A 10,314-nucleotide genomic window follows, 5' to 3' on the forward strand; every position below is an offset into this window, starting at 1 on the left:
AATGGTGACACCGGTTGGCTCCGCCCCCCCCATATGAAGGTCCCCATTGGTGGTGACGTCATCACTGACACACCCCGGGGGGGCAGGGCCAACGTCCCCATTGGTGGTGACGTCATCATAGACCTCGGTGACGTGTCCCCAAGTGTCCCCATGGACGCAGGTGGCACCCGATTGGCCAATTGACCCCCTCTCTGCATCCCCATTGGTGGTGACGTCATCATTGTCACCCATGGGGGACCCGGTGACAACGTCCCCATTGGTGGTGACGTCATCATTGTCCCCAATGGGGGACCCGGTGCCGTCCCCATTGTCCCCTATGGGCGCCGTGGTGACAAACGCCATTGTGTGGGTGTCCCCCCCCATAGACCCCAGTGGGGGCCCCATTGGGGTCACTGGTGACACTGGGCTGTTGCGTCACATCCAATAGGACGTCCCCGTTGGTGGTGACGTCATCGCTGTCCCCATTGGTGGTGACGTCATCGCCGTCCCCATTGGGCGCCGCGGTGACGTTTCCCGCCGCGTTGGTGCCGCCCCCATTGGGGTCACTGGTGACGCTGGTCCCCTCGCCGGTGACGTCATCGGCCGTGGTGACGTCATCGATGACGTCATCGGCCGCCGTGACCGCTTGGCTGGTGGCGTAGTCGGCAGGAGTCGCCCCATTGATGACGTCATAGGGCGTCGCGGTCCCCGCGGTGATGACGTCATAGGGCGGCGCCGTGGTCCCCTCGGCGATGACATCATCGGCGGGCGCTCCCGGGTCGATGACGTCATCGGCGGGCGGGGGAGGGGCGGGGCCGGGGCGGGGACAGGGCGGGGCCGCGACGCAGCGGCCAATGGTGGCTGAGGGGGAGGGGCCAAGATAGGGACCTATAGGGACCTATAGGGGCCTGTGGGGCTGGGGAGACCCCGAGAGGGCCCATAGGACCCTATAGAGCCCCATAGACCCTATTGAGCCCATAGACCCTATAGAGCCCCATAGATCCCGTAGCCCCCCATAGCACCCTATAACACCCATATGACCCATAGCACCCATAGGACCCCCCATATCACCCATAGGACCCCCCGTAGGACCCTATAGCACCCATAGGACCCCCCATTGCCCCCTATAGCACACATAGCACCTATAGCACCCATAGGAACCCCCATAGCACCCATATGACCCATAGCCCCCCATAGCACCCATAGCACCCTATAGCACCCATATCACCCCATAGCACCCATAGGACCCCACATAGCACCCTATAGCACCCATAGCCCCCTATAGCCCCCCATAGCACCCATAGTCCCCATAGCACCCTATAACACCCATAGCCCCCATATCACCCCATAGCACCTATAGGATCCCCATAGCCCCCCATAGCACCCTATAGCACCCATATCACCCATAGGACTCCATAGCACCCATAGCCTCCTATAGCACCCATAGGACCCTCTATAGCACCTATACCCCCATAGCACCCATAGGACCCCCCATAGCACCCACAGGACCCCCCATAGCACCCACAGGATCCCCCATAGCACTCATAGCCCCCATAGCCCCCTATAGCACCCATACCTCCATAGCACCCATAGGACCCCATAGCACCCTTAGCCCCCTATAGCACCCACAGCACCCTATAGCACCCATAGGACCCCCTATAAGTCCCCATAGCCCCCCATAGCACCCATAGGACCCCCCATAGGACCCATAGCACCCATAGCCCCCATAGGACCGCCCATAGCACCCATAGCCCCCATAGCACCCATAGGACCCCTCATAGGACCCATAAGACCCCCCATAGCCCCCATAGCACCCATAGGACCCCATAGCCCCCTATAACCCATAGTCCCCATAGCCCCCATAGTACCCATAGCCCCTATCGCACCCATAGCACCCTATAGCACCCTATAGCACCCATATGACCCATAGCACCCATAGCCCCCATAGCTCCCTATAGCACTCTATAGCACCCATAGGACCCATAGCACCCATAGGACCCCCCATAGCACCCATAGGACCCTCTATAGCACCCATAGTCCCCCATAGCACCCATACGACCCCCCATAGCACCCATAGCACCCATAGCACCCCATAGCACCCATAGGACCAATAGCCCCCATAGCACCCATAGCCCCCATAGCCCCCATAACACCCATAGCAGCCATAACACCCATAGCACCCATAGCAGCCCTCATAGGACCCATAGGACCCCCTATAGCACCCTATAACACCCATATGACCCATAGCCCCCATAGCACCCATAGGACCCATAGCTCCCTATAACCCATAGCACCCTATAGCACCCATAGCACCCATAGCCCCCATAGTCCCCTATAACCCATAGCACCCTATAGCACCCATAGGACGCCTCATAGCACCCATAGCACCCTATAGCACCCATAGGACCCCCCATAGCACCCATAGCCCCCCATAGCATCCATAGCACCCATACCCCCCTATAGCACCCATAGCCCCCATAGCCCTCATAGCACCCATAGGACCAATAGCCCACATAGCACCCATAGCCCCCATAGCACCCTATAACACCCATAGGACCCATAGCACCCATAGGACCCTCTATAGCACCCATAGCACCCATAGGACCCCCCATAGTCCCCCATAGCCCCCATAGCACCCATAGCACCCATAGGACCCTCTATAGCCCCCATAGCACCCATAGCCCCCATAGACCTCATAGCACCCATAGGAACCATAGTACCCTATAGCACCCATAGCCCCCTATAGCACCCATAGGACCCATAGGACCCCCCATAGCACCCATAGCCCCCATACCTCCATAGCACCCATAGGACCCCATAGCACCCATAGCCCCCTATAACCCATAGCACCCATAGCCCCCATAGCCCCCATACCTCCATAGCACCCATAGCCCCCCATAGCCCCCTATAACCCATAGCACCCATAGCACCCATAGCACCCTATAGCACCCATAGCACCCATAGCCCCCCATAGCCCCCATAGCCCCCTATAACCCATAGCAGCCTATAGCACGCATAGCACCCATAGGACCCCCTCATAGCACCCATAGCCCCCTATAGCACCCATAGCACCCTATAGCCCCCATAGCACCCATAGCACCCTATAGCACCCATAGCCCCCATAGCACCCATAGCCCCCTATAGCACCCATAGGACCCTATAGCCCCCATAGCACCCTATAGCACCCATAGGACCCCCATACCCCCTCCCCCACACACCGAGCAGCAGCAGCAGCCGCAGCCCCATGGTCCGGGCGGGTGGGGGAGGGGACGCGGGGTCCCCCCCTTTATCCCCCCCCGGGGGGGGAGGGGCGGCGGCGGCACCCGGAATGCGCCGAACCCGCCCCGCCCCCGCGCGGGGACCCAGGCGTCCGGGAGGGACCCAGGCGTCCGGGAGGGACCCAGGAGTCCGGGGCGGCCCCACCCCCGCACACGCACCGCAGCGCCCGCGGGAACCACAGGATACGGGACCCATAGATTGAGGGACCCAGGAGTTCGGGACCCATAGAACAGGGACCCAGGAGTTCGGGACCCATAGAATAAGGGACCCATAGAATAAGGGACCCAGGAGTTCGGGACCCACAGAATAAGGGACCCATAGAATAAGGGACCCAGGAGTTCGGGACCTATAGAATAAGTGACCCAAGCATTCGGGACCCACAGGATATGGGACCCATAGAATAAGGGATCCAGGAGTTCGGGACCCATAGAATAAGGGACCCAGGAGTTCGGGACCCACAGGATATGGGACCCAGGAGTTCAGGACCCATAGACATTGGGGGACCCAGGAGTTCGGGACCCACAGGACGTGGGATCCAGGAGTTCGGGACCCAGAGACATTGGGGGACCCAGGAGTTCGGGACCCACAGGATATGGGACCCATAGAATAAGGGACCCAGGAGTTCGGGACCCACAGAACAGGGACCCATAGAATAAGGAACCCAGGAGTTCGGGACCCATAGAATAAGGGACCCAGGAGTTCAGGACCCACAGGATACGGGACCCATAGAATAAGGGACCCAGGAGTTCGGGACCTATAGAATAAGGGACCCAGGCATTCGGGACCCACAGGATATGGGACCCATAGAATAAGGGACCCAGGAGTTCAGGACCCATAGAATAAGGGACCCAGGAGTTCGGGACCCATAGAATAAGGGACCCATAGAATAAGGGACCCAGGAGTTCGGGACCCATAGAATAAGGGACCCAGGAGTTCGGGACCCACAGAACAGGGACCTATAGAATAAGGGACCCAGGAGTTCGGGACCCATACAATAAGGGACCCAGGAGTTCGGGACCCATAGAATAAGGGACCCAGGAGTTCGGGACCCATAGAACAGGGACCCAGGAGTTCGGGACCCACAGAACAGGGACCTATAGAATAAGGGACCCAGGCATTCGGGCCCCACAGGATGTGGGACCCATAGAATAAGGGACCCAGGCGTTCGGGACCCATAGAATAAGGGACCCAGGCGTCCGGGCCCCACAGGATGTGGGACCCACAGATTAAGGGACCCAGGCGTCCGGGCCCCTTGCCCCAGTTTCCCGCCCGTGGGCGGTTTTCCCCCGCGGGGCCGGACACGTGCGGGGACCCAGGCGTCCGGGGGGACCCAGGAGTTCGGGTCACACCCCTCCCCCCCCCACCCCGCCCCGGACGCCTGGGTCCCCGCGAGCCACGTGCCGGGAACCCGCAGCCGCAATGACGGACCCGAGCCGAGCCCCGCCCCCACCCACGCGCGGCCGAACCCACGGGGCGGGGCCTCAGGGGACCCAGGAGTGCCCCAAGGGACCCAGGAGTGCCCCAAGGGACCCAGGAGATCGGGAGGGACCCAGGAGTCCGGGAGGGACCCAGGAGTTCGGGAGGGACCCAGGAGTGCCCCAAGGAACCCAGGAGTCCGGGAGAGACCCAGGAGTTCGGGAGGGACCCAGGAGTGCCCCAAGGGACCCAGGAGTTCGGGAGGGACCCAGGAGTGCGAGAGGGACCCAGGAGTTCGGGAGGGACCCAGGAGTGCGGGAGGGACCCAGGAGTGCCCCAAGGGACCCAGGAGTTCGGGAGGGACCCAGGAGTCCGGGAGGGACCTAGGAGTCCGGGAGGGACCCAGGAGTGCCCCAAGGGACCCAGGAGTTCGGGAGGGACCCAGGAGTGCGGGAGGGACCCAGGAGTGCCCCAAGGGACCCAGGAGTGCCCCAAGGGACCCAGGAGTCCGGGAGGGACCCAGGAGTTCGGGAGGGACCCAGGAGTTCGGGAGGGACCCAGGAGTGCCCCAAGGGACCCAGGAGTTCGGGAGGGACCCAGGAGTGCGGGAGGGACCCAGGAGTGCCCCAAGGGACCCAGGAGTTCGGGAGGGACCCAGGAGTCCGGGAGGGACCTAGGAGTCCGGGAGGGACCCAGGAGTGCCCCAAGGGACCCAGGAGATCGGGAGGGACCCAGGAGTACCCCAAGGGACCCAAGAGTGCGGGAGGGACCCAGGAGTGCCCCAAGGGACCCAGGAGTGCCCCAGGGACCCAGGAGTGCCCCAGGGACCCAGGAGTTCTGGAAGAGACCCAGAAGTCCGGGAGGGACCCAAGAGTGCCCCAAAGGACCCAGGAGTGCCCCAAGGGACCCAGGCGTCCGGGAGGGACCCAGGAGTTCGGGGGCAACCAAACAGGGGACCCAGGAGTCCGGGAGGGACCCAGGAGTGCCCCAAGGGACCCAGGCGTCCTGCTAAACCCCCCCCCCCACCCCCCTCCCCCCCAGCTTCCCGGGGCGCACGCGCACACTGTGGGCGTGTCCGCGCCTGCGCGCCAGGGGGGGGGCGGGGCGAGAAAGGGGAGTGGGCGGAGCTTCCCCCTCTCGGCGGGGTCGGCCCCGCCCCCCCGCGCACGCGCGCACCGGAAGCGGCGGCCGAGGCGGCGGCGGCGGCGGCTCCGCGGCCGGTGAGCGGGGCCGCGGGGGATTGTGGGAACGGGGCGGACCCTCCCCCCCCCCTCCAAAGCGCGGGGGGTTGTGGGAAACGCCGCTGCCCCCCCCCCTCCCCGCTCCCCCCCCCGCCATGGGCCGCGCGCGCGGGGGATTGTGGGAGGGGGCGGGGCTACGCGGGGGGGGGCGGGGCCACGGGGCGCCGTGTGGGGATGGGGGTGTGGGCGGGGCTTGGGGGGAGTGGGCGGGGCTTGGGACACCATGGGTTCGGGGGGGGCGGGGCCTCGGGGGGGTCCAGGGGCTGGGGGGCGGGGCCTGGGGGCTGGGGGCGGGGCTTGGGGAATGGGGGCGGGGCTTGGGCTACAGTGGCTTGAGGGGTTGTGGGCGGGGCTTGGGGTGTTGGGGGCGGGGCCTGAGCGCAGTGGGCGGGGCTTATGGGGGGTCAGGGCCGGGTGGGCGGGGCTTTGGATCTATTGCTGGGCTGGGGCATTGTGGGCGGGACTTGGGAGGTAGTGGGCGGGGCTTAGTGACTGGGGGCGGGGCTTGCGGTCTATTGTAGGGCCTGGGGCATTGTGGGCGGGGCTTGGGATGGTGTGGGCGGGGCTTAGGGGTCTAGGCGGGGTCTGGGACGTTGTGGGCGGGGCCTGAGCGCAGTGGGCGGGGCTTATGGGGATCCAGGGCCGGGTGGGCGGGGCTTGGGGGTTGGGCGGGGCTTGGGACCTATTGTAGGGCCTGGGGCATTGTGGGCGGGGCTTGGGGCTGTGGGCGGGGCCTGGGAGGTAGTGGGCGGGGCTTAGTGACTAGGGGGCGGGGCTTGGGGTCTATTGTAGGACCTGGGGCATTGTGGGCGGGGCTTGGGGCTGTGGGCGGGGCTTAGTGACTAGTGGGCGGGGCTTGGGGTCTATTGTAGGGCCTGGAGCAATGTGGGCGGGGCTTGGGGTGTTGGGGGCGGGGCCTGAGCGCAGTGGGTGGGGCTGAGGGGGGATCAGGGCCGGGTGGGCGGGGGTTGGGGGTTGGGCGGAGCTTAGTGCCTAGTGGGCGGGGCTTAGTGATTAGGGGGCGGGGCTTGGGTTCGATTGTTGGACCTGGAGCAATGTGGGCGGGGTTTGGGGCTGTGGGCGGGGCCTGTGACATTATGGGCGGGGCTTGGGGTGGTGGGCGTGGCCAGAGCCCCAGTGGGCGTGTCCGGCGCAGGGCGGCCATGATGGCGGACGGGCGGCGGCCGGGGGAAGTGGGCGGGGCCGAGGGCGGAGCCTTCGCGGGGGAGGAGGAGGAAGAGGAAGAGGAAGAAGAAGACGAGGAGGAAGAGGAAGAGGAGGAGGAGGAAGAGGAAGCGGCGGCCGGTGAGTGGGGGAGGGGCCGGGGGGGGGAGGCGGGGCCTCCAGGTGATACAGGGTCCCTGGGGGTACTCCTGGGTCCCTCGAGGCACTCCTGGGTCCCCCCGAACTCCTGGGTCCTTTGGGGCACTGCTGGGTCCCTCCCGAACTCCTGGGTCCCTGGGGCACTCCTGGGTCCCTCCTGAACTCCTGAGTCCCTGGGGCACTCCTGGGTCCCTTGGGGCACTCCTGGGTCCCTCCCAAACTCCTGGGTCCCTTGGGGCACTCTTGGGTCCCCTCTCCGAACTCCTGGGTCCCCAGGGCCGCGGGCGCCGCCCGAGGACGAGGACGAATCAGAAACGTCGGTGTCATCGGGGGAGAGTGGGACCTGCCCCTCCCCCACCCCCAACGGCTGCGCAGGTACCGACCGCCCCTCGCCCGCCCCGGATGCCTGGGTCCCTCCCGAATGCCTGGGTCCCTTGGGGCACTCCTGGGTCCCTGGGGCACTCCTGGGTCCCTCCCGAACTCCTGGGTCCCCTCCTCGAACTCCTGGGTCCCTTGGGGCACTCCTGGGTCCCTCCCGAACTCCTGGGTCCCCTCCCCGAACTCCTGGGTCCCCTCCCGAACTCCTGGGTCCCCTGGGGCACTCCTGAGTCCTCGCAAATTCCTGGGTCCCTTGGGTCCCTCCTGGGTCTGTGGGGCACTCCTGGGTCCCTTGGGTCCCTCCTGAGTCTGTGGGGCACTCCTGGGTCCCTCCTGGGTCCTTGGGGCACTCCTGGGTCCCTCTGGGTCCCCCCGAACTCCTGGGTCCCTTCGGGCTCTCCTGGGTCCTTGGGGTACTCCTGGGTCCCTGGGTCACTCCTGGGTCTGTGGGGCACTCCTGGGTCCCCCCGAACTCCTGGGTCCCTTCGGGCTCTCCTGGGTCCTTGGGGTACTCCTGGATCCCTGGGTCACTCCTGGGTCTGTGGGGCACTCCTGGGTCCCCCCGAACTCCTGGGTCCCCCTGAACTCCTGGGTCCCTTCGGGCTCTCCTGGGTCCGTGGGGTACTCCTGGGTCCCTTGGGGCACTCCTGGGTCCCCACTCTCTCCCCTCTCCCCCCCCCCAACAGGTTCCCGCCGCCGCCGCTCCGACCTCCGCCCCTTCCCCTCCCCCGCCCGCCCCCCCACCAATCAGCGGGAGGGGGCGTGTCCTCCGGGGGCGTGTCCTCCCCCGATTGGCACGAGTGCCCCGAGTGTGGGCGGAGCTTCGGCACCTCCCGCGCCCTCAAGGTTCACCGCAGTTACCACGTGGGCCGCAAGAGGCCCCGCCCCCCCGCCCCTCCCCCTCCCCCGCCCCGCCCCCCTCACAACGCCCCGCCCCCTTCCCCCCCTCCCCCCCCCCCCCCTCCATTACATCTGCGCCGAATGCGGCGTCGGCTTCGCCGCCCCGGCCGCTCTGGGCGCCCATCGCTGCCGCCCCGCCCCCCCCCCGCGCGAGACACGCCCCCCACGAGGCCACGCCCCCTCCCCCCCACAACGCCCCGCCCCCCTCCCAGCGCCCCGCCCCCTCCCCCCAGCGCCCCGCCCCCTTTCCGCTGCACCGAGTGTCCCGGCGCCTTCGGGCTGGTGGCCGAGCTGCATCTGCACTACATGCGCCACGCCCGCGGAGAGCTCTGACCACGCCCCCTGGGACACGCCCACCCCTCTTGGCCACGCCCACCCCCCCTTGGCCACGCCCACCCCCCCTTGGCCACGCCCAGGCGGGGGGACACGCCCCCACAAGGTCCCACCCCTTCGCTGGTTGGTTGGAGGGGGGAGACGCCAGCAATGGGGAGGCTCCGCCCCCACGTGGCCACGCCCACCCGCCGGAAGTGCCCCGCCCCCCCGCGCGTGGAAGGGGGGGGGGGGGGGGGAGGGGAATAAAGTGTTGGGTGGAAAGAGAGCGGCTGTGATTGGGGGAGGGGCGGTGATGTCATCATGGGGTGATGGCGTCATTGGGTGATGGCGTCATTGGGGTGATGTCATCATGGGGTGATGTCATCAATGGGGTGGTGATGTCATGAGTAGTATGTGATGTCATTAAGAGGACGTGATGTCATCAATGGGGTGATGTCATCAATGGAGTGATGTCATCAATGCGGTGGTGATGTCATGGGTAGTATGTGACGTCATTAATAGGACATGATGTCATCAATGAGGTGATGTCAACAATGGGGTGGTGATGTCATGAATAGTCTGTGATGTCATCAATAGGACGTGATGTCATAAATGGGGTGATGTCATCAATGGGGGGGGTGATATCATAATTGGGGTGACGTCATCAACGGGGAGTGACGTCACCAATAGGATGTGACGTCACCAATAGGATGTGACGTCATCAATGGGATGTGACATCATTGCCGTGGAGTGAGGTCACCAATGGGAGGTGGTCTAATCATTGGGGTGATGTCACCAATGGGAATGATGTCATCAATGGGAATGACGTAATCAACAGGACGTGACGTCATCAACGGGAGTGATGTCATCAGTGGGCTGATGTCATAGATGGAGGTCACATGACACACACTACCCCCCCCCCCCCCCCCCGCCCCGCCCCCCTTTCCTGGGACCAATGGGTGACGTCATCACGTCTTGGTGACATCATCAGTCAGGGTGTGATGTCACCAGTGGGGGGGGGAGGGAATCACATGACCATTTAGGGTGATGTCATCACCCAGCAATGACATCACAGGTTGGGGGGCGGGGCCTCAATGGGGTGGGAGTCGCCAATCAAGGCGATGGGGGGGAAGTGACATCATCAGCGGGGCAGTGACATCACTGCGAGTGACGTCACAGCTCGGGGGGCGGAGTCACGGGCCAACCCTGCCCACCCCTTCGAAACCAACCAATCCGGAGCCACTTCCAGCAGCCGGGGGGGGGGGCGGGGGCTTCGCAAAGGGGCGTGGCCAAGCGTGGGGCTGAGGGGGCGGTACCACGGGAGGGGGCGTGGCCTGAGGGGGATCATGTGACCCCAGTGACCCCATGTGACCCCGGTACGAATCGGGGGGGGGTTTATTGGTATCAAAGGTGTTGAAAAGGCGACGACGTTATTTACAGACACACCCGGGGGGGGGAGGGGAGGGGGGGGAGGGGGCGGGGCCAC

General features: G+C 65.3%; 1 protein-coding gene across 1 annotated transcript; it reads left to right on the plus strand.

Moving 5' to 3' along the window:
- Positions 1–5,789: 5,789 nt before the first annotated feature.
- On the plus strand, positions 5,790–9,716 carry LOC308051194 (uncharacterized protein; the record flags this gene model as incomplete). The annotated part of the gene is made up of 6 exons (XM_080361544.1): positions 5,790–5,894; positions 7,072–7,220; positions 7,515–7,613; positions 8,303–8,348; positions 8,674–8,798; positions 9,667–9,716. The coding sequence occupies exons 2-6, from the start codon at positions 7,079–7,081 to the stop codon at positions 9,714–9,716; spliced, it is 462 nt and encodes a 153-aa protein (XP_080217670.1). The 5' UTR covers positions 5,790–5,894; positions 7,072–7,078.
- Positions 9,717–10,314: the final 598 nt, after the last annotated feature.

This window comes from Nesoenas mayeri, assembly GCF_963082525.1.
Source record: "Nesoenas mayeri genome assembly, chromosome: 33".
Lineage (NCBI taxonomy): Eukaryota > Metazoa > Chordata > Aves > Columbiformes > Columbidae > Nesoenas > Nesoenas mayeri.